Source organism: Anopheles funestus, chromosome 2RL (genome assembly GCF_943734845.2).
Source record: "Anopheles funestus chromosome 2RL, idAnoFuneDA-416_04, whole genome shotgun sequence".
Taxonomy (NCBI): domain Eukaryota; kingdom Metazoa; phylum Arthropoda; class Insecta; order Diptera; family Culicidae; genus Anopheles; species Anopheles funestus.
In genome coordinates, this window is record NC_064598.1 from 17,015,874 (window position 1) to 17,039,283 (window position 23,410).

The 23,410-nt window shown below is 40.6% G+C and overlaps 4 protein-coding genes and 1 long non-coding RNA gene across 9 annotated transcripts in view; 2 read left to right on the top strand and 3 right to left on the bottom strand.

Moving 5' to 3' along the window:
- Positions 1 to 3,499, top strand: part of LOC125765738 (UDP-glucosyltransferase 2) — a 30,224-nt gene extending 26,725 nt beyond the window's left edge. For all 5 annotated transcript variants that reach the window (XM_049431174.1, XM_049431173.1, XM_049431175.1 and 2 more), the window contains 4 exons: positions 27 to 323; positions 1,887 to 2,551; positions 2,642 to 2,764; positions 2,874 to 3,499. In XM_049431174.1, coding sequence (XP_049287131.1) covers positions 27 to 323; positions 1,887 to 2,551; positions 2,642 to 2,764; positions 2,874 to 3,000 — 1,212 coding nt within the window. In that variant the 3' untranslated portion in view covers positions 3,001 to 3,499. The remainder of the gene's footprint in view (positions 1 to 26; positions 324 to 1,886; positions 2,552 to 2,641; positions 2,765 to 2,873) is intronic.
- A 1,523-nt stretch (positions 3,500 to 5,022) lies between these two features.
- Positions 5,023 to 15,189, bottom strand: LOC125765737 (sensory neuron membrane protein 1). The gene is made up of 7 exons (XM_049431171.1): positions 14,373 to 15,189; positions 14,105 to 14,262; positions 6,519 to 6,915; positions 6,153 to 6,449; positions 5,877 to 6,080; positions 5,626 to 5,804; positions 5,023 to 5,542 (listed from the first exon to the last, which is right to left on the bottom strand). Exons 1-7 carry the CDS (start codon positions 14,508 to 14,510, stop codon positions 5,275 to 5,277), a joined length of 1,641 nt encoding a protein of 546 aa, XP_049287128.1. The 5' UTR covers positions 14,511 to 15,189; the 3' UTR covers positions 5,023 to 5,274.
- LOC125765741 (cysteine-rich venom protein 6-like) lies at positions 8,055 to 9,667 on the top strand. The gene is made up of 2 exons (XM_049431178.1): positions 8,055 to 8,734; positions 8,804 to 9,667. Exons 1-2 carry the CDS (start codon positions 8,602 to 8,604, stop codon positions 9,004 to 9,006), a joined length of 336 nt encoding a protein of 111 aa, XP_049287135.1. The 5' UTR covers positions 8,055 to 8,601; the 3' UTR covers positions 9,007 to 9,667.
- Positions 15,190 to 16,990: 1,801 nt separating the features above from the next.
- LOC125765743 (venom peptide SjAPI-2-like) lies at positions 16,991 to 17,748 on the bottom strand. The gene is made up of 2 exons (XM_049431180.1): positions 17,420 to 17,748; positions 16,991 to 17,345 (listed from the first exon to the last, which is right to left on the bottom strand). Exons 1-2 carry the CDS (start codon positions 17,523 to 17,525, stop codon positions 17,146 to 17,148), a joined length of 306 nt encoding a protein of 101 aa, XP_049287137.1. The 5' UTR covers positions 17,526 to 17,748; the 3' UTR covers positions 16,991 to 17,145.
- A 2,600-nt stretch (positions 17,749 to 20,348) lies between these two features.
- Positions 20,349 to 22,073, bottom strand: LOC125765745 (uncharacterized). The gene is made up of 3 exons (XR_007418621.1): positions 21,959 to 22,073; positions 20,824 to 21,887; positions 20,349 to 20,752 (listed from the first exon to the last, which is right to left on the bottom strand). It is a non-coding gene; the product is annotated as an uncharacterized LOC125765745 (long non-coding RNA).
- Between the last annotated feature and the right edge of the window lie 1,337 nt (positions 22,074 to 23,410).

The following is a 23,410-nucleotide window of genomic DNA, read 5'->3' on the forward strand; positions in this document are numbered from 1 at the left end:
TTGATTTTATTTCGCTCTCTTCGTAGGCCTGTGATGCAACGCTGGAGGACAAGGAAACGATGGATCTGCTGGGGCGAAAGTTTGACCTAATGATCTTGGATGGAGCATTCCCAGAGTGTGCGTTGGGATTAGTCTATCGGCTGGGCGTACCATTTATGTACATCAACACGGTTGGCTTCTACACCGGGACGATGGCATGGGCAGGAAATCCGGTACCATACTCTACGACACCAGTCTTCTACCGGCCGGCCACGGATGACATGAGCTTCTTTGAGCGCCTATCGAACACATTTCACACGCTGATTGCTGATGCCGTATACACAGTAAGTATGGACTGTAGCAACAGCAACAAAAACAAAAAGTTAGTCTATTTAGTCACAGGCAGTATAGTTAATGGTTTTCCTAATACTTATCACATGTATTTAACTCTCGGACACGAACTCGTTGGGCCCATCCTTCCAATTTCGTTATGCAATTAGTCATAGCATAAAGTAATTTGGTAAGCGTGTTTAATTTAAACATCGCTGAAACCGTTCTAGAGAACTCCTTTCACCTTTATGTTGCCTATTTTTCTACAAACCCTTCCCCCTTAATGGCTAAAAGCGTGGACCTCGTTGCGACGCGAGCCGGTAGTTGGACAGGTTCGGTCCGCGAAATACGCTTCAGGTTTCACAGGTCAGTCACAGATAATTACATCACTAATTATTCCAGATCGACATGATCGGTACGTCAATGGATCACCTTTCTATCCCGCGCTAATGCTAACCAATTATGTGCGGGTTAGGAAAATATTGACCCGCAAAACCTGGTAGAACCGTGTGCTGGCTGTTTGAGCACGAAACGAAACTTTATACCAGCGCTAGGGTTGGTTGATTAAATCATAATGTTCTATTAATAAGCATCCCTCAAACCCTGGTGGTTAGCAAAAATGTATCACCATGCGCTTGAATTTATCGCCATCCCTGTATTCAGCCCTCGGGATTAGAGCTCACTAATGAGTGAAGCGGTATGTGGTTCGAGTTTATTAGATTAATACTTTTTACCACATTGATAGCATTATTGATTTCGGGACGTTTGATGTCACCGTGCGTGTGCGATTTACACGACCTGGCGGTGTTAATTCAAAAACGTTACGCAAAATGGTGGAAATTTCTGGAATCGAGCATACAGCAAATTAGAATTTGCTGGTCGGTCGGTTCCATCGAAGGCACACGGTACGACGTACATTTTTTAACCCTGCTATTTATCTATTTATCGGCTCATTAGAAACGGCTGTGGGGAAAACACGCGTAAGGCTGACGCCCTTGAATGATGTGTCGTGTGTTCGTGTTTGAAAAGATGGAAAGGCTAGATGGTAGCGAAGCTGTTCACGCGCAAAATGTTGTGGAACCTACACGGTCACCAGTTTAGCATCCGAATGCGTACGAACCACCATCACGGTGCCACATTTCAGTGACACCACCGTAAGCATCTTGCTAGTCTTGGTCTAGTTTTGGAGCTCGCTGGTAAAACATAGTATAATTACCATGTTCGTCCTCCTTGGAGCTAAATCCGTGCGCAGCATGTAACGTACCCGGCAACCCTGACACCTTGCAGTAAACGTTGCCACCGGTGTCGTCCCGGCGGCACCGAACTTCCCTTGACCGGGGTTTCGGGTTCGGGTCAAGGGTAAGAAAATCGCTTGTTTTTCATTATCTTCTTGTGCAATTATTATCGTGTTTGATCGAACCTTTCAAGTCCCGAATAATACGAAGAATTAATTTTCGCATCCTCCGTTTCGGGCCCAAAATATTGAACTGTACGGATGGGAACAAACCGGACCCATTTCCTGGAAGTAACGCAATATTAAACAATTATCGTTTGCTTTCTTTCGTCCCGTTTTGCAGCCCTCGATGATGTACCTTCAGCACATGGTTCGCCGCCATCTCGGTTCCGATGTACCGAACATTTGGGGCTTGGGCCGCAATGTGAGCTTTATTCTGCAGAATGGACAGGCGAGCGTTACCTATCCCCGGCCGCTGCTACCGAACGTTGCCGAAATCGCGTGCATACACTGTAAACCGGCCTCCGCACTGCCGAAGGATCTGGAAGACTTTATTGCCGGTGCCGGCGAGTCCGGTTTCATTTACGTTTCGATGGGTTCCTCCGTGAAGGCGGCCAACATGCCGGACCATCTGCGCAAACTGCTCGTGCAGACGTTCGCACGCCTACCGTACCGGGTCCTGTGGAAGTACGAAGCGAGTCCCGCACTGCTGACTGATTTGCCCGCGAATGTACGCATTGCCCGGTGGTTGCCACAGCAGGACATCCTGGGCCATCGGAAGTTGCGTGCATTCGTTACGCACGGTGGATTGCTGAGCATGTTCGAAACCGTGTACCACGGTGTACCGATTGTGACGATGCCGGTGTTCTGTGACCATGACGCGAATGCAGCGAAAGCCGTCACCGACGGTTATGCGCTCCGGCTGGAGCTGGAAACGATAACGAGCGAAAAGTTGATACGCGCCATCCACAAGGTTATCCACGATCCGAGGTACCGTAGGGAAGCGAAGTAAGTAATAAAAACTCAACGTAACGTTGATATTGGTTGATTATATTTTATCCTTTTCTTGTTGTATTTCCCCTTTTTAAACCCTTTCAGGCGACGACAGATTCTACTCAAAGACCAAAGATCTACGCCACTCGAGACCGCCATTTACTGGACGGAGTACGTGATTCGTCACAACGGTGCTTACCATTTGCAGTCGCCAGCACGCAATCTAAAGTATGTAATGGTCATGAACAAAAGAAGAAAAAAAATGCCACAGTCTAATGAACGTTTAAGTATGTTTACTGTGTAGAAAAGAGATTAACTACCCCGTCTTCTTCTTTAGCTTCCTGCAGTACTATTGTCTGGACCAGATCCTATTCTTCCTCGCAGTCATTTACCTACTGCGTACAGTGACCCGGCTGTATTTGAATCCTCGAATAGTTCAACTCGGCAAGGAAAAACTTCACTAATGATGACGGACGGACAAGAAGGTGTACGACTAACTTCATGCTAGCGCTGTCCATCTACACAAAAGCAGCATAAAGTGAGCAGTGAGTGCTTAATGTGTGTGTGTTTTTTTCCTGCAAATGGTGCATTTATGCAAAGTATTGATATCCATAAAATTGTGTCCACCAAATGAAACCCAATCATTAGTCGTGTGTGCAATATTTTTGATTTAGTATGGTTTCCTTAAGTGCTTACCTGGAAGCGTAAAAACAAACTAAAACTAGAAAAAGCTTTTGCTCTCGAATTAATAAATGTGATATGTTTATTTATGTTTTGCTAGAGCAACACACAAAACCCACACCCAATGTATGGGGAATGGTTAAACCATAGGCACGGCACAGATACACCCTTTTACCCCGGACGAAGAAAACGGTTAAGAAATCAAACAAAACAATACAATTGTGAATAATTCTTAGTTGTGATAGATTCGTTGAAAGGAGTTTGATCGGCACATTATAAAAGTTTTTTACAAAACAAAAAAAAACAAATTCGGCACAGTGAGGATAATAGTATTTAAATGCAAATTATCTAAAAAAATGGAAAAAATGTTTCTTAAACGCCGGATCAAAATCTGTATTTATTGGTATGGGAACAGTTTTGCTCATAAGGGAAAGATCGTATGGTAATACAAAGCAATGTTTTGTTGTGCAGTTGAGTTCAACTTTGTATTATGACACGAAACGAATCATAAGAGTAAGCCTGTAAAGTTAGTTTAACGGGGGGTTAATGTTTTTTTTTATATAGCTTTTACAAACGGTAAATCAGAACCTTGTAAATTGAAACAACACTATCATGTAAATACATAACACGTACAACAGAGACTACATTGCTTTAATAAATTATTGTGACAAAAAAGAAAGACAAGAAAAGTGGTGTAGTTGTTTTTATTGATCAATTACTCTTAATACACTATAAATGTATGAAATATTGTAACTATGAGCTATCATACTAAAATAACAAGTGCTTATTGATGCATTTATCTTATAAAGAGGTTTGTTACGATCCCCATTTTCGCTGCTCGGGCGAAAATGTGACGCCGAAATGTCACCGTGTACTTTTCAACAAACTATTGCATACGCGGCAGGCGCAAACCATACAACAGCTGCTATAAAACTTATCATCATCATTTATACGTCGCTTGGCGCATGTAAAGAAACCCCGAAACATTTCCTTGTCGTCGGTCCGTACATTTTGCCATTTAATAACAATAAAACAACAACAGAACAACAGACTACGGACAACATTCCGGCTGTTTGTATTTGCACAGATGAAATTTCGTCAGTTCATCACCAGTCCGCTACGCGAGCGAATCTACAGAACATAAACGCTGAAGTGGAAACATTACCACTGCGAGGCCATTCAGTGCTAAAACAATACCGCGATCAAGTTACAACGATGAAGCTGACGTTTATCGTTTGTTTTATAGCGATCACAGGATTCGCCACGATCCATGCACAAGAATTGGCATGCGTTCAAGGTAAGGATGATATTTTGTAGGTAAGTCAATAGTATTGATTTATTTCCTATTTTTCATGTGCTTTATAGAAATCTGTCCAGCCAACGAAAAGTACCAATGATGTGGATCATGCATTCAGCGTACTTGTGCCCTCGAGGATGAAACAACATGTCCGGACATGTGCTATAAAGGTTGCTACTGCCGGAAGGGTTTTGTGAGAAAGTTTGCTCCGAACGGGCCATGCATACAGATGAAAAACTGTCCCCGAACTATACCAACACTAGCGCCGAGTGAATAATGGTGTATCGAAAACCCTTTTTCCGGTTTGCAAACAATAGCCTTTTTTGTGGAATTTTTCATTACAGAACATTTCTCAAAAAGGCAATATAAATATGTGAAATTGGGTTTGAAAATTATATTACATTTTCGATATAATTAAATGTTTGACCGTTCGTGGTTTGATTGCACATTCCTTACATAAATGCTACCTTCCATCCAGGAGTGGAGCAAAAGCCGGCTAATAAATCAAGATACAAAACAATGCGTTTGGGTGTCATGCCTAAATATCACATATTGATATGCGAGAAAATATTCCATTTTTTCTACGTTGATGTTATTGTAGTACGTATACTGAAAACGTTATTCCTCTCGATGCATTGTGAATAAGAATTGATTTAAATTTCTTTTTCAACATTCTTGTCAATAATGCGTGCCAACTACTAACATCTAACTACCGCAAACAAGTGAACAGTAATACACTAGTGCTGCAATGCGCCATACTTTAGTATCGCTCCTGTCGCAGCTCTGATGCCAACATTTTCGGCGGTTTATCCAACCCATCGATTACCGGTGGCAGGTTTTTCCCAAGCGATACATTCACAACGCTCTCCTTACCAGACGGCGTATTAGTTTCGGGCGTGGATGCATCAACCGGTGCCACATCAGTCGTTTTGTTATCCTTACGAAAATGCATGTACGCCGAACCGATGGCACCGGCCGTACCGATGATGATAGTTAACCATTTAACGGTTGCATTAAATTTGAGACCACTGCACCACAGTCGTTAAAGTAAACAAACACGAGAGAACATTAATTGGCAGAATTCTGGCAGGATGCTGTATGTATTACTTACAGAAACAGTTGATACTTAAGCTGATTGGTCCATGTTTTGTTGAGTGAAGCTCCTTCTTCCGCCCAAAACATTGGTAAAATTACCTGCGGCAGCTGACCAAATACCTCGTGGTCGTTAATCGGTCCTAGCTCCATGCTAAACTGTAGACGTTTAGCGGCCGAAACCGGGCTTCCGGTAAACTGCATATCGAACACAACGTCTTTAGATGTGGGTTCTTCGTACACTGGAGTTTCCTTTTTCGTTCAACTTACCAGCTCAAAGTGAATGTAAACATCGTGAGCTTCCTTATTCGGTTCCAGTCCATCCACCGCTTCAATGAGCTTCGGATCGGCATCGTAGAAGTGAGGCTTCGAGCCTATAATAGGACCACCCAGACACGGAGCTAGATCCATCGTGCCCTTCGGCGGACAATCATCCGGCGGATCCCGACAGAAGCAATGATTGTGAGGTTCGTTCTAGAAATGTGTATTGCAGTTGAACAAAACGTTCGTTCCGCTTGCTAGACCGATGGCTACCCAACTACTTACCTTTAGATCGCCAAAGTCCAACTCGAAATAGCTCATCGGTAAACCGGCGTATTTCGATTTGTGCACGTAGTGTGCACCAAGGGAGCGACAAATTTCCGGCGACCATGCCCACAACCGATCCTGCTTGGTTAGAAATGGGGGGAAAATGGTCGAATCGGTACCCTCGTACTGGTTACATTCGTCACCATCCCAGATATCCATCTCCGTTTCGTCGTTGTACGAAACCACTCGTCCAAGGTCGCGTATATTCTTCACACCCCGGTACACAACCCACCGGCCAGCCTCGGTATGATTGCGCTAGCGAAACGGTACAACAATACAAGATGAAAGCTTCGTTTGTACTGCATTAGAGACTCGCTTACTTACCATTCCAAAGAACGAAAACTTGTAGTGCGTTTCATTATACGGGCTTACAGCACCTTCGGAATCCATACCGGAGCAGAGCGCTTTGGCGGCAAAGTCTTGACTACTGCAATCGATATAAATGCCATCGAACAGCAGATCCATGATGCGTACCTTCAGGAAAGCGGACTCTAGCGGGTTGAATAAAATGTTGATGCCTTTCTTTACCAGCGGCATCATTGCTTCACGATCACGCTGCACTGTTAGCAAAACGCCCATAATTAACGGATGTGGTACGGTGACGATTTCCTCCCCGGTCAGTGCGGATAGATCGGGCCGGAAAATCCATGTGTTGCGTAGCGTAAACGTTAGTGTATCCTCCTCAACGTTATCTACGGTGTCGTACTTTTCTTTCCATTCCCTTGAAATTAAATTTAAAGTGTACAAGTTACACCAGTAGGAGCAGTAGTGCATATTTGTTAATGGCATCTGTTTGACAATTTTATTTTCTTATTTGTCGGTTGTCCGGTGGTTTATGTGTTAAACGGCGCCAGTTCCACAAGACAGAATCGGGTGGTAAATTCCATCCGGACGATGTCTTCCGTAGCAATTACTTACTAGGACTTGATTATCCGGCTAAGTAGTAAAACAAGTCTAGTAAGCCAGAAATGCCCGGCTTGACCTTAGAGGTCGTTAAGGCAAGATGGAGGAATTTATTATTTGTACCGCCCTTTAGACCTTAACTGAGTATTCTAGAATTCAGATGTTTGTACAGAAATATACTTGTTTGAATAGAGAAAAATTTAAAAAAAATCCTTACAATTTTCACTAAAATATGTCATACACATAGCAACACTGAAAACTGTCATAAAGCTCAATTTTTGTTTTTCAATTCGACTAGGGCTGAGAAAAAAAACAAAAATGCTCACATTTGTATGACGTGAATGTATGTGCACAGATGCGCAAAAATACGTATGTGCAGCAGAAACGGTTGGCTACATGTGTTCCTTTTTGCAAAACATTGAAAACAGAGCAATAAACTTCAAGGTTATCCTACTTTTTCAATCTGAAATATAGGCTGCTTGAGGGATTCGTTCTATACACGACCATTACCAGTACTACGATACTTTGCAATACTTGTTAAACCTTAATATGACATTGAGGTCGAACAGGTTGTTGGAAACACAAGAACTCACTAAGAAGAGGGATTTATTTGCACAGTTGCGATTGGAAAGTACTTAAATTATAATGATTCAATCAGGATTGACATCTTTTGGCTGCTTCATTGCGCACAACCGCACCAACCATGGCGGTGACTGTAACAATTTTCGTTTTGTTAAATATTGTATCCATTGGTTTATCCTACACCGGTTACCATAATACCAATAATACTGAAACGGAGCCTCCACCAGTAGACTTCACCGAGCCTGACACGGAGCCTACACCCGTAGACTTCACCGATCCTGACACGGAGCCTACACCCGTAGACTTCACAGAGCCTGATACGGAGCCTACACCAGTTGACTTCACAGATCCTGACACGTATCCTACACCTGACTTCACAGAGACTGAAACGGAGCCTACACCAGTTGACTTCACAGAGCCTGAAACGGAGCCTACACCAGTTGACTTCACAGATCCTGACACGTATCCTACACCCGACTTCACAGAGCCTGAAACGGAGCCTACACCAGTTGACTTCACAGAGCCTGACACGGAGCCTACACCAGTTGACTTCACAGAGCCTGAAACGGAGCCTACACCAGTTGACTTCACAGAGCCTGAAACGGAGCCTACACCAGTTGACTTCACAGAGCCTGAAACGGAGCCTACACCAGTTGACTCCACAAGTCCTGAAACGGAGCCTACACCAGTTGACTTCACCGAGCCTGAAACGGAGCCTACACCAGTTGACTCCACAAGTCCTGAAACGGAGCCTACACCAGTTGACTTCACCGAGCCTGAAACGGAGCCTACACCAGTTGACTCCACAAGTCCTGAAACGGAGCCTACACCAGTTGTATGCACACATTCTGAAACAAAGCCTACACCAGTTAACTCCACAAGTCCTGTAACGACTCATCCAACACCTGTACCCGGGGCAAACATGACTACATCCGCTTCTACTGCTGCGACTGCTGCAAATACCACGAGCATTCGTGTTACATCAGCCACAGTAACCAAGTATCAGTCTAGTTCAACCAGAATGCCAACTACGACCGCACCAAGATGCATTCCAAGTAATTATCTCTTTTGACTTCATTTGTTCATGCAGATCATTGTCTAATGTTATACTGCTTATCTTTCAGCAACGTGTGGTAAAAACGAGGTGTTCCTTTGCTGCGGACTGTGCAGCTTTAATACGTGTCGAGGATGGGTACCATGTCTCGACACACGCTGTGTGCAGGGGTGCTTCTGCATGGTAGGCTTCGTGCGAGCCCATCCGAAGGGACCTTGCATTCCACACCAAAACTGTCCAAAGGTGCCGTTCCCATTGATTATCCGTCAGTAATGCACCGGCAGCAATACAATCCGACGAAATGATGAATAAACTATGTTTGAATTCCAATGGATTTAAAACTGATCGTAGAATTTTTGAAGTAATTTTCTATTCGTGTGGTTACGAAATATGAAGACAAATATTACACCGAACCATACTGCACTGTTATAAAATATGTAGATAGTAAAAAATGCCTTAACCAACTATACTTAAATGACTCTAAATTACTTTCCAAATATAGTTTCTAATTAAGATCACCAGTCATACACCCGATCTCAAATGCAGACTAAACACTATCTTGCACGTAACATGTACTATTCTACAAGACACCTAAGAAAAAGCGAGCCTAACACAGCGAGCCTTCGACAAAAGTTATGTTCGACACCTTTGATGGAGAGATTGCTCTACCCAAGGCCGGTACGTTTCATATTCTGTTTGCTAGTCGATTCGAGTGCTGTTGAACAACTTCAGTCATATACTGTTCTTCATCTGTTTTCTTACCGGTCATATACCTTTACAAAATTTTCAGTATTTTTTTTTAGAATAGCAGATATTACGTGGGATTGTGCAAAGAAATCGATATTCATCAATATACGCAAATAAGCATCTCCGAAGCGTTATTAGAGCGATGTTTGATCAAATTGATCTAAAGCTTTCTAGCAGAGAGAGAGAGAGAGAGTATATTATTGAATTGTGTTATAGTATCTGTTCTTATCTAGTCAGCATCAGCTGGTCATTATCATCAGCCTTCGTACATAATCTTGGAAATGGAACGGCGCCGTTACATGTCGCCCAACATTCAAACCGTTTGTTAAAGGGAACAGTTCTAGAAAACTGTTTTCGACTATTTCGCTTAACGATTTTTTTTTCTTAACAAAATCTTCAATGGCTGCAAATCCCTGAATATGCAGATCATGGTGAGAGGCCTGTGTTTAAACAGTTGGACGCTAGATCTAGAACATTACCTGCTGGTACCATATAACGACCGTGCGAAAGATGTTCACATTTGCAATACGTGTTTCGGCGTTCTGCTAACCATTTGAGCCGTGTTTGCAACAGTTTAACCATGAAGTGCCTGCTGGTGTTATTGTTTGCCTGTGTCGCTGTGTGTTGTGCCCAGAATTTTGTGGAAAATCGAGAGCATTTTAAATGCTTCCAACATAGTAAGAACGATACATATTATGCGTTTGAAAATATGATTTAATTTAATAAAATTCTTCTTTTTATCCTTACAGTGGAATGTGGTAAAAATGAAGTCTATCAATGTTGTGGCATGTGCTTTGAGCTGACGTGCGCGGACTCATCAAGAAACCGGCCATGCCAGGCACGGTGTTACAAGGGATGTTACTGCGCAAATGGTTACACTCGTAAACGAGAGGGTGGATTCTGTGTTCCGGATAAGGAATGTCGGTCTGTGGTAGGATAATTTCAGAACATTTTATCGTACCAGACCGATAGAAAAGGGGCGACTGTTAATGAATTGCGATTGGAAATAAAAGTCACAACAATAAGCAATATACTTAAAGTAAAACTCACAGCAATATGTGGAGTACACATTGAATTGATAATAGTGAAAATTTTGGTGGTTGGGAACATCATTTCAAATCTTCTGGTGTACTAGAATTAAGTTAACAATTATCATCATTTTATCGCTCTATCATCAATTTCCAAGACTTGACTTCCACCGACACAAATTGAAGTCTTTTGTTTTTCATTTCTGGCTTACTAGACTTATTTCTACCGCGTAGCCGGAAAGTCAGTCCTCTTGCTACGGGGGGTCGGTCCGGATGGGATTTGATCCCCGGTCCTGTCGTGTGGACCGGTGACGTTTATGACATACTCCACTGGGTCGCCCTCCAAACGTAGTTGTTTAATTAATATTTAAAACATCTGCAACCAGATTATGAATTTTGATTAGCACTAGCGTAATATAAGTACTTGTCGATAATCTGGAGGTGATAGAGGAATTCTTTTTCTCGTATTTTTACATAACGATTTTAGTATCGATCAGTGATGAATCAGCCAATATCCATATGGGATTAAAAAAAATGTGTTTTTGTTTTAACAATTTGTAAACGTCACCACATTACTGCACAAGGCATATCTCCGATTCACACTTGGTGGTTGTTGAGCAGAAGACAGACGAAGGTAAATTTCTTCCTTATCAGTATGAGAAACAGTTGTTCAAATTGTAACAACGGAACGAACGTTTTGAATTGCACTTTCCTGAAAATCCTGAAAACAATCGCATAAAGCAAAGTGTAATCAGTTTACAACACTGGCAACTACAATTAAGCCACAAAGTAACAACATGGTAACAATCGGGAACATTTTTTTAGTCTGCAGCCTCATGTTATGCACCGTGACTGCTTTAAGCGTCAGGCCTTATTGCTCTCAACAGCAATTAATTTTAGGTAAAAAAATTTTACATATAAATTAATGTTTATGTAACCTTAGCCTAACGTCGCTTTCTTGAAAATTTTAGGTGGAACTCGTTGCAGGGCTAATGAAATTTATTCGTGCTGTGGCACATGCTTAGAAAATACTTGCGCAACCCTGAACCAAATTGTTAACTGTTTTGTCTGTGCAGAGGGATGCTTCTGTAAGCCTGGTTTTGTGCGAAAGGTTGCCGGAGGAATCTGTGTTCCGTTGAAACAATGTTTCATTCAAGGATAGAGAAACCCCAATATTCCTTTGCGTATAGCCGAATATTCATCCTCCAACTATTTCAGTGAATAAATAAAAAGCAGATTAAAACCAAAGACAGAATACCAAACTAAACTTCTCATACTAGATATCTAGATTAATGTTCTATACATACTCAAAATATAGTGGTCCAATATCCTTGACAAGTGGTTTCTCACCGTGCATTATGTCGTCCGGATTCGCAACACCACAAAGTATTTCTGGTGGGTTCAACGTTATGGTTCGGCTGACACTTATCCACCACTTCTATCCACGGATTCTGCCCGTTTCAGTGATATCAAATCTAACATAAGAACATTTTAACAAAAGAACAAGATCTAACATTTTAAGAAAAGAACTTACGCTCGTTATGAAGAACTCAGTGTCTATATGAGATTCAACAAAAATCCGTTTTCGTTTTAACAATTTGTAAACGACGTGCCTCAGACGGCGAGCAAGACAGACGAAGGTAAATTTCTTACTTAGCATGAGAAACACTTGTTTAAACTGTATCAGCGGAAACGAACGTTTTGTTTTGCACTTTTGCTTAAACAATCGCATAAAACATCTCTCACGCATTAGAGTGTAATCAGTTTGCAACACTGGTAACTTCAATTGAGCCACAAAATAGCGACATGGTATCGATCGGTAACATTATTTTTGTCTGCAGCCTCATGTTCTGCACCGTGGCCGCTTTAACTGCAAGACCTTCACCTTATTGCGCTCAACAGCAAGGGATTTCAGGTAAAAGTTTTTACGTATAATTTAAGGTTTATATAACCCTAGCCTAACGTCGCTTTCTTGAAAATTTCAGCTGGAACTGTGGTCCAAATACCTCGTTGCAGGGTTAATGAAGTTTATTTGTGCTGTGGCCCATGCGCAGACAAGACTTGCGCAACCCTGAAACAAACTATTAACTGCTTAGTCTGTCCAGAGGGATGCTTCTGTAAGGCTGGTTATGTGCGAAAGGATGCCGGCGGACTCTGTATTCCGTTAAGTCAATGCTCCACTCAAGGATAAAGAAACCCCAATTTACCGTTGCGCGTAGCCGAATAAATATCCTCCAACAATTGCAGTGAATAAAACAAAAGCAGGTTAAAACCAGAGACCGAATACCAAACTAAACTTCTCATACTAGATAATTCAAGTAATGTTCTATACATACTCAAAATACAGGGTTTTTCTATTCAGTTTAGGCTAGCCGCACACTTCTTCCTGCTCTGTTCACTTGATTCTTAGTAAGCAACATGTCTTTTTGCCTACCCACGTCAAAAATCAATTGCGCAGAGCAGGAAAAAGTGTGCGGCTAGCCTAAACTAAATAGAATAACCCTGTAAAGTGGTCCCATATCCTTGACAAGTGGTTTGCCGCCCCGCATTATATCGTACGGAAACGTCACGTTGAAGCTGTGCAACAGTACAAACCATTTCTGGTGGTTTCAACATTATGGTTCGTCTGAAACTTATCCACCGCTTCAACAGAACCGACTTCTTCGAAACAGGGATATCAAATCTAACATAAATGATAATCTAATGAATAGACCAAGTATTATTGGATAGATGATCAAAGTATTACACCAACAATCACGATAAACTGAGACCAGTGAAAGATCTTATGGATAACTTTTAAGAAATGAACTCACGCTCGTTATGAGGAACTTAATGTCGATTTAAGATTCAACAAAAATCCGTTTTCGTTATAACAATTTGTAAATGTCGCCACGCGGCGTGCCTCAGACGGCGAGTAAGACAGACGAAGGTAAATTTCTTCCTTCTGAGCATGAGAAACACTTGTTCAAACTGTAACAGCGGGAAGAACGTTTTGTTTTGCACTTTTGCTGAAACAATCGCATAAAACATCGCTCACGCATTAGAGTGTAATCAGTTTGCAACACTGGTAACTTCAATTGAGCCACAAAATAGCGACATGGTATCGATCGGTAACTTTTTTTTTGTCTGCAGCCTCATGTTCTGCACCGTGGCCGCTTTAACTACAAGACCTTCACCTTATTGCGCTCAACAGCAATTAAATCCACGTAAAACTTTTACCCATAAATTATTATTTATATCCCCTAGCCTAACGTCGCTTTCTTGAAAATTTCAGCTGGAACTGTAATCCAAATACCACGTTGCAGGGTTAATGAAGTTTATTCGTGCTGTGGCCTATGCGTAGAAAAGACTTGCGCAACCCTGAAACAAACTGTTTATTGTTTTGCCTGTGCAGAGGGATGCTTCTGTAAGGCTGGTTATGTGCGAAAGATTGCCGGAGGAATCTGTGTTCCGTTAAATCAATGCTTCATTCAAGGATAGAGAAAACCCGATTTAAGTGAATAAATCAAAAGGGAATTAATTATTGCAGTTGACAATCTCTTTACATTAATACGTTATGACGTGATTAGATAATTAAACTGATGTTTTATACATACTCAAAATAAAGTGGTCCAATATCCTTGACGCGCGGTTTACCTCCGCGCATTATATCATCCGGATTCGTCACGTTGAAGATGTGCAGCTTAAAATCCAGCGGGAATGGAATCTTTTCAAACATGTCCCGTATCTGTGTGCCCGGTTTCAGCAAGACGTTCTGCAAATTTGTTCGTATAATAAAATTTCCATCTCGCTATTGCGTTTATTTGTTACGCGACGGATCTGTTAAAGCGATTGCAATTGTCCCGCGTACCTAACCAAGCGTACCTGTTTGATCATGAAGCGCAAAATTGCTGGAAATATTCCGTAGCTAAACACCATACCGCACACGAGGACGAATACACAAATCAGTCCAATCTTCTTAAAGTTCCTGTCTTTAAGATCCATTTTTTCGACAGCTTTCATGGTTTTTGACAATTAATTTTGTTTTCGAGTGACGTTAAAATGTTGCAACCGAAAACCTGCGCAACTATGCATACGACATCGCCTAAAACGCTTTTAGTACCATTCAGCTCACACAGAATGGACGGAAAGTAGTATAAAAATAATATTTTCCAATGCCACTCATAAAGTGATATGATCACGTATGTTTTAGTATGACGATTATAGTTTCCTTTTTTAAAATTTCTCACTCAACAGTTTGCGTTTCAATCCACCAAACACCAAACGTTGACTGAGCGATGAGCCAAATAGTAAGCTCGTTGATAGCTTCCAGCAAATGTTGGAGGTCACTTCAAAGATTCAAGTTCGCTTGATGTGCAAAATCCGACTTTTTTTTCCATTGTCATCATCGACCGTATCATTGTTGCAAAAAGGCCATAATTGCGATTTACGCGTGTATTGTGGAAAAAGAAGAAGAACGATGTAAAATTAAAAAAAAAAAGCTCACAAGACGTCATTTTCAAGTTGTGGTAGTAATGCTATTGACGGGAAATCCAATGCCACGGTGCACCGGTATTATTGTCCCGCATCAACCGCCTGTTTCTGCGCGTTATCCTTAATGCGCGTCAAACACTTGCTATCCTATTTTGAGAAAATGCAAATGTGCTATTGATCGACGTGGGAAGGACTTGTCTCTGTTTTCAATTGCCCAGCTTGAGGCTGGCGGCCAGCCTTAGTGTAAATGATGTAATAAATAATGTTAATTGTAGGTAATTAGATGGAAAAAATTCCTGCTGGTGCCAATGGTGTACTGGGCCTTTCCGTTGCGAACGCACAACAAGTTAGCGTCGGTGGTAAAATGCCACAAACTGACTGTTTGATAATTTCATAGCATTGATTGTGAGAACAAAAAATTTTTTTTGAAAGCAAAATAATAATGTATCATTATAAAGTTATTTTAAGATTTATGTTTCCTCAAATTTAGTATATAAATTAATTACAAAACATAAAATTATATTCGGAAAAATACTTTCTTAAATTAATCGATAATCAATCAGTATTTCGTGCCATGCTGGGGACCAGGTTTGAGCGATACACAGAACAATAAATTATCATGTCCGAAAGAGTACATAAAAACAAAACCACGGACTCACACAGAACTACATAAATGTGCAATTCATCAATCACGAGGAATTTAGACATTGTCGAAGTTTTTCTAGATTTTCTCCAGCAACTCTCCAGCAAAGCTTCATCACGGCCATTCTATCGCGGTATCGGCTGCGATCCGATACATATTGAACAGTGAAAACAAAATTACATGCCAGTTGGTTCGTTTACGCCCCCTTTTCCCCTTTGTCTTACCCATTCGATTTCGTTTTGCTGTAGGTCATCAATGCATGATGAGCACTTCACCGTGACAATGGATGACTTCAGGCAAACGGATGGATTTAGATGTTAAGGTGAAAAATAATTGTACCACTTGCAATGCGAACTTGGGCATCCGTTGGAGCCGGCGTTGGGGGAGTTTCCGATGGGTCATACAAACGCAATTGCTTTACTGTTGGTATTTATGTTACAGTTTTTGTTTATTTCTAAAAAGAAAAACTAAATTATTTTCCAGAATTTTCCATTAGTATGGAAGTACGCAAGGAAACGTATTTTCCCTGGTTATAGGCACGGACCCAGACCCGATAATCCCAGACCGACGAGTCTCCCAAAAGCGTTGAGGCTCATGGCAGATCAATTTATGATAATGTGTTTAGAATTCTAGGTTGATAAAACCGTCAACATGGTATCCATCTAGACACTTCCTTCACTTCTTCAGGCCGTAACAACCAGCAATGAGAAAGAAATCGTTATCTTCATATTGAAGTGTCCATCTCAGTACAGCAAAATCAAGTCCTCCTACTGTAGTAACAAGGAGATGCTTTATATATGCCACCTTATTCGTATTAATGTCTAGAAATTCCCGACATTTCAAATACGCAATTTCAAAACCTTGTCAAACAACGCCATTATTGGTGTCGAAAAATTTGCACATATTCGACAAATAGTAACTTCATATAAAACACACCGTTATGGCTGCAAAAGTGAAGCACGCCCATATTTCCCTCTTGCAGCCATGAAGGTGTGTTTTATACGCAGTATCCCATTCGCTCTAGGGGCGGCCCGGTGGGGTATGTGATAAACGGCTCCGGCCCACACGGCAGGACTGGGGATCAAATCCCATTCCGATCGTGTCTCCCCGTAGCATGAACTGACTATCGTGCTACGTGGTAAAATATGTCTCGATACGGCCAGGCCGTGTTCTTACCGAGCAAAAGAAAACAAACAAAACAAACACATTCGCTCTAGTTTCATTTCAACAAACAATCTGTCTAAAATGTTGTCAATGCTGTTGAATTTCATAGACAGAAAATGTTATATTCCGTAAGAAAATTTAAAATTTGCAATAGTCAAAAGAAACCAAAATCCAGGAATCCAAAATCACTCTCCAGTAGCGCCTTCTCAAGACACTTCTTACGTAACAAAAAAAGAATTGTAGTACGATTAAATTAATTCGCTGGATTGTATTTTATTTGTGTAAAGCAACCTCTCTTTGTTGACAACGAAACGAGCAACAATCATTCCATAATCAACCACATAGTTTCATAGCGATTTAGACAATTGGAAATATGAGTGGACAAGATTTGATTGGAATACATTTTCCATTAGTAACGGCGCGGATGTAACCATCTCTACAAATGCAACCACCATAGCACGGTGGGGCACATTTCACAGCAATATTTCTGGTGCGGCACGTTAGCTCGAAGCATGTTTTGCAGCATGTATAACGTTCATTAACTGGACACGTTGGCTCTAAAAATGAAAATAAAGATGTTCAAATTGAACTCTACAAAAAGAGCGGAACATTAAAATAAACGATAACTTACGTGGTTTCATCCAGGCCAAACAAGGTTCAATAACTAAACCCTGCCCCTGTACTTCGCTAAGTACGACAACAACGACCAGCAACAGGAAAGCAATACGTGTCTTCATCTTGAAGTATCGAAACGAGCTTAGTAAAATCGCTATAGTACGAATGGCAACTTTTATATAACGAATGTTCACCTTATAAGGCCAACTGTGCAAACAGTCGGGTACAAAGTTTGGCTAATGTTGTTGCTCGTCTGCGATAGAGAACGTCGTATAAGACAATTGGAAAGGTTGAAAAACAAAGCAATAGGAAGTAGATGATCCAGATATGTTAACAGAAATATTCTGAACCGTGGCACAATGAGTCGCTGACGTCGTCCTTGCGACGGCGAGATGAATCAGAATTAAAAGTGTTACTTTAAATAACATTTACGCGCAGAATTTTCGTTGACTCGTTAGTGGATTTTAGAGAAGTTAAGCTAATCAACAACAAAATTGTAGGTAAATAGTGGGACAATAGATTAATTTCTGCAATAGGACTTTTCGCATGGTGATCCCGTGATTTCGTGGTTCCACGATCACTTGATCATGTACCAATATTTAGTTAAGTAAAGGAACCTCAGCTTTTATGACCAATCTTGGTTGGTCGTTCGGATGCTGATACCGATCTGATCCATGCTCGATCTCGATCAGATAGGCTGTCGCATCTAACGTTATCACACGCACACTAGTACACGATCGCACGCATAATTGTACTGTATAGCGTCTGCTAGACATAACTATTTATTAATTGAATTCCACTTGCATTGGTTCTTCGTAGCAAACATGGGTTAAGCAGTATTGTATGACATGTCAATAAACGGACTGAAATAGAGCAGGTATAAACATTAAACTTCTAGCAACGCCTGTTATTATGCAATTAACAATTTCAAATATACTTATATACTTTGCTTATACTTCTACCCAGTTTATACTGCTTAAAGATCGCTCAATGTCCTCAGCAATCCACATTTCGTGTGGCAGAATGGAATTGTTAAGTTGTATTTAATTTCTAACTAGAACGAAAAGCTAAAAACTGAACTTTTTATTGAATTCGAATCGAGCGTCATCCTATTCGCAATCAGCGAAAGGTTCGTTGTTGCTTCGTACGTTGCACGACGACTTCAGCCCAAGTCTGGGGCAACGACATTTTTTTTCTCAGGCTTTCCACAATCTTCGATTATAATACATTTCCCTGTAGGGGTAGCGCGTATGTAACCATTTTTACAAATGCAACCACCGTCGCATGGTGCAGTACATTTCACAGCTGTCTTTCTGGTGCTGCATGTTTTCTCGACGCATGTTTTGCAGCATGTGTAACGTTCATTTACTGGACACGTTGGCTCTACAAAAAGATATGAAGTTCGTTCACAATGATATCAACAAATGAGGAACGTATGAAATGCATTATAACTTACTCGGTTTCATCGTGGCTAGACACGGCTCATATGGAATCACTTTCTTCTTGGTCTGGCCATGCACTTTGTCAAGTACGACCGTAACAAGCAGCAACAGGAAAACAATACGTATCTTCATGTTGAAGTATCGACAACAGTTCAGTAAAACCACATCCGCTCACTGTAGTACCAATGAGATGCTTTATATAAAGTATGCGCACCTTACGAACCCACCTGTACCAACACTTGAGCACAAGGTTTGGCGAATTTTTTTTAGATCCTCATCGACCGACAAGTTTATGCATCAAAGATAATATAACATAAGGAATGGCGAGAAATGAAAAATTCTGATATTCTACAAGCAATATAAAAAAAAAACGTAAATTCAAAAATAACTTTTTCGTTTTCTTGGCACCAAATGGTTCAACAATGTTTGTTTCTTTCGACTTGCTGATTCTTCTCGCTATGCATGATTTCCGCTAATCGATATGTATAGCGATTGTAACTCAAAAAGTTTTCTCTTGATATGTGTGTAATGTTATTAGTTCAATCGACAATTCCCTATTCCCGCAAACTCTTACAATCCATCGCACTGACACTAACAACATGTATACCAATACCATATACAAATGATAATACAACTGTTTCAACGCATTTGATAATGAATTTAAATTACGTGGAAAACGCCTGTTTGTATGCAATCACTGATTTTACATAAATGAGAACAAGTCACACTGTCCGAGGTTTTATAAATTAAAGTTGACACTTTTAAGCACTTTTGTTTCATTTACAAATAACAGGAAAACTTCTTCAGTGTATTGATAACAATTCGGGCATCGTACTGTTCACATTCAACGTTATCGTTTCACAAAGGAAAATTACTTTAGAAAAAGATTTCAATTTTTCTGCATTCTGCAAGTGGAATACATCTTCCGCCAGGCGTAGAGCGTATGTAGCCATCTATACAAATGCAACCAGCAGTACACGGGCGACATTTCACACATACGATTTGCGGACGACACGCCGGCTCGATACATGGTTTGCAGCATGTGTAGCGTTCATTAGCAGGACACCTCGGAACTAAACAGAGAAAAACCATATTGACAATCGAAACAGTAGCAAAGCTGAATATAGATTAATTTATAACTTACTTTCTTTCATGAAGTCAAAACACGGTTCGCAAATAAAAATGTTTTCCTCCGTGAATTGCCCATGTACTTGGTTAAGTACAATCGCAACGATCAACAGAAAGAATGCAACAGAATACTTCATAGTGAGGTAATGAAATCAGCTCAGTAAAACCAAAGTCAGTAAAACCAAAGACTGTTTGCCATCGCGTATATATCACAAGCGCACCCTAGAAACTCCGTTTGTACAAACAATATGGCCAGAATGGTTGCTAATGTAGTTAGTCTTTGTAAGACAATAATATTTACATAGTCTTTTTAAACAGCAATAGACGTTTTTTTTAAATGAAACGACCTCTAAGGTTACGCTGGTCATTTCTGGCTTACAGGATATCCGGTCCTGTAGTATAGAACCGGCGCCGTTTACCTCCGATATTGGTAGACATAAACGAATACAATAATTTTGCGCACTTCTCAAAATTTTTATTTCAACTTGAAAATACAACGAACACAACATTAGGGCATTGATAATAAAACGGGCATCATACCATTCGCAATCAACCGAACCGTTTCACATTTAAGCCTGTCTATGCGAGAAGAATGTCGATCTTTTGACAAGCGGCAACTTTTATACATTTTCCACCAGAAGTGATGCGGATGTAACCTTTCAAACAAACACAACCACGAATGCATGGCACGGGACATAAAGGTTTTTTTGTAAAACGACAGGCTGGCTCGGGGCATGGTTTGCAGCATGTGTAACGTTCATTAGCGGGACAGCTGGGAACTAAAAAGAGATAAACCATATTGACAGTCGAAACAGTAGCAAAGCTGCATATAGGTTAACTTATAACTTACTTATTTTTATCAAGTCAAAACACGGTTCGTTAACAAGATCGTTTCCTCCCAAGATCTGCCCATGTACTTGGTTAAGTACAATCATCACGATCAACAGAAAGAATGCTACAGAATGCTTCATACTGAGGTAATGAAATCAGCTCAGTAAAACCAAAGTCAGTAAGACCAAAGACTGTGTGCCATCGCTTATATATCACAAGCGCACCCTAGAAACCCCGTATGTACAAACAATATGGCGAAAATGGTTGCTTATGTTGTTAGTCTTTCTAAGACAATAATATTTATATAGTCTTTTTAAAAAGAAATAGAAACCCCAGATATTCTACATTTCCTGTTGGACAAACAATTCCAACGTGGAATAATGAAGTGAGGTGTTTGATCAGTGGCGGATCAAGCTTCACGGAGTCTAGAAGTAGAATGGTAGTTGGGGCCCCAAACTAAAGATGGTCGCACTGACGACCATTTAAAATCAGAGATGTATTTTAATGGACTTCACCAGGACTGACCGGGGAGTCATATGATTTCAGAACGCGGGAGTTGTCGTAGAACATTTCTGGAATAACCTTGAATTTTCTGTACTGTTCTTGCAGCGAAATCCTTAGGAGGCGGAGACTGAGTAGGAAGCTTATTTTTACTGGTTATAGGCATGGAATCTCCGACCGACGAAGCCCCACAAAACCGGCAAGTCCCCTGGTGGGAAAATTTTATGATAGTGTGTTTGGAATTCTAGATTTTTCGAACTTCTTGACACTTCTTTACATGTTTCATAAAATAATGTTGACACTTTTAAACATTTTTGTTTCATTTGCAATTAGAAGGAAAACTTCTTCAGTTTATTGATAACAATTCGGGCCAAGGAAAATTCCTTTAGAAAAAGATTTCAATTCTTCTGCATTGAGCAATTGGAATACATCTTCCGCCAGTCGTAGAGCGTATGTAGCCATCTATACAAACGCAACCAGCAGTACACGGGCGACATTTCACACATACGATTCTCGTACGACACGCCGGCTCGATACATGGTCTGCAGCATGTGTAACGTTCATAAGCAGGACACCTCGGAACTGAAAAGAGATAAAACTCATCGACGATCAATACAGAAGCAAAGCAGCAAGTAGCATGGATTATAACTTACTAGGTTTGACCCAGGCAAAACACGGCTCAAAAGGAAACACCGGAAGCGGTCTTCCCTCCAAGTCAACTATTTCCAAGTCAACTATCGGAACTATTTCCTCCTCGGCCTGTCCATGTACTTCGTCAAGTACGACCGTAACAACCAGCAAGAGGAAAGCAATCGTTATCTTCATATTGAAGTGTTGATCTCAGTACAGCAAAATCAAATCCTCCTGTAGTACAATTCCTGTAGTGACAATGTGATGCTTTATATACAGTATGGGCAGCTTATGCGAACTAATCTGTACAAATAATCAGATCCAAATATAGCTAATGTTGTTGATCCTCATCGACCGACAAGGTCATGAAGGATAAATTGTAATACAAAAGAAAAAATATCAGAACTGGAAATTCCAGACATTTCAAATACGAAACCTATTTGGCAAACATTGCCATCGTGGAGTTTAGATGTGTGGTGTCGAAAAATTTGCATGGGTTTTGGTGTATGCGTTGCATGGGTTTTGATGTATGGGTTGCATGTGTTTTAAGTAGAAAACATTTCCTATTTTGAAGTTTCATCGTTTGATAATGATGGCATTTTAGTAACACTTGAGGAAAAAAACACATCCAACACAATCAACAGTAGATGTACGCTCAACAACACAAAACTCCTGCAGTATGTGAAACACTTGTCTAAAGAGAAATATTCAAACGAATTTTGTGTTATATCTCCTGTTTCCAATCGCTCACAAATAGCAGTACAAACAGTATAAAAAACCATTGCAACTTGGACTTATGTACGCAAGTGTCCCGGAGAAATCTGTAATCTGATCTCCAATTGCTAAAAAAAGAATTAAACAGTAACATGGACAGTAACAGTCCTGAACAGTTACTAGTTAAGGTGAGTTATAGATACGGCATTTCCGTTCCTAACCAAAACAAATAAAAAACATGTTGATAAGGTGTCTAATAAGGGTCATGTCCTGAATATAACAACGAGGTAAGATCGTTTGATTTCTTTAGTTTGGAAAGAAATTACAAAATACAACGGATTTATGTTGTGGTGTGCTTATGAGTCTTCTATAGATTTTTTAAAAGAACAATTCAATTTTTAAATCGGACATTTCCAGTACTAACTGTAATTATTATTCTCTCTTCATGGCTGAACGATCTCTAACGTTACGCCTGTCATTTATGGCTTACCAGACTTATTTTTACCGCGTAGGCGGATAGTCAGTATGGCGGACGGTCTGGATGGGATTTGATATCCGGTCCTGTAGTATAGAACCGGCACCGTTTACCTCCGTCTACCTATATTGGTAGACAAAAGCGAATACAATAATTTTGCGCACTTCTCAAAACTTTTATTTCAATTTGAAAATACAACGGACACAACATTAAGGCATTGATAATAAAACGGGCATCATACCATTCGCAATCAACCGAACCGTTTCACATTTAAGCTAATCTATGC

Bases quoted from the DNA above. Each gene is read 5' to 3' on its own strand.
- LOC125765741 (XM_049431178.1), top strand. From the start codon at position 8,602: ATGACTACATCCGCTTCTACTGCTGCGACTGCTGCAAATACCACGAGC. The intron at 8,735-8,803 runs GTAATTATCTCT...CTTATCTTTCAG, and splicing joins CGCACCAAGATGCATTCCAA to CAACGTGTGGTAAAAACGAG.
- LOC125765737 (XM_049431171.1), bottom strand. From the start codon at position 14,510: ATGAAAGCTGTCGAAAAAATGGATCTTAAAGACAGGAACTTTAAGAAG. The intron at 6,916-14,104 runs GTATGTATAAAA...TTTAATTTCAAG, and splicing joins ATTGGACCACTTTATTTTGA to GGAATGGAAAGAAAAGTACG. The intron at 6,081-6,152 runs GTAAGTAGTTGG...ACACATTTCTAG, and splicing joins TGGACTTTGGCGATCTAAAG to AACGAACCTCACAATCATTG.
- LOC125765743 (XM_049431180.1), bottom strand. From the start codon at position 17,525: ATGAAGACACGTATTGCTTTCCTGTTGCTGGTCGTTGTTGTCGTACTT. The intron at 17,346-17,419 runs GTAAGTTATCGT...TTTCATTTTTAG, and splicing joins TTTGGCCTGGATGAAACCAC to AGCCAACGTGTCCAGTTAAT.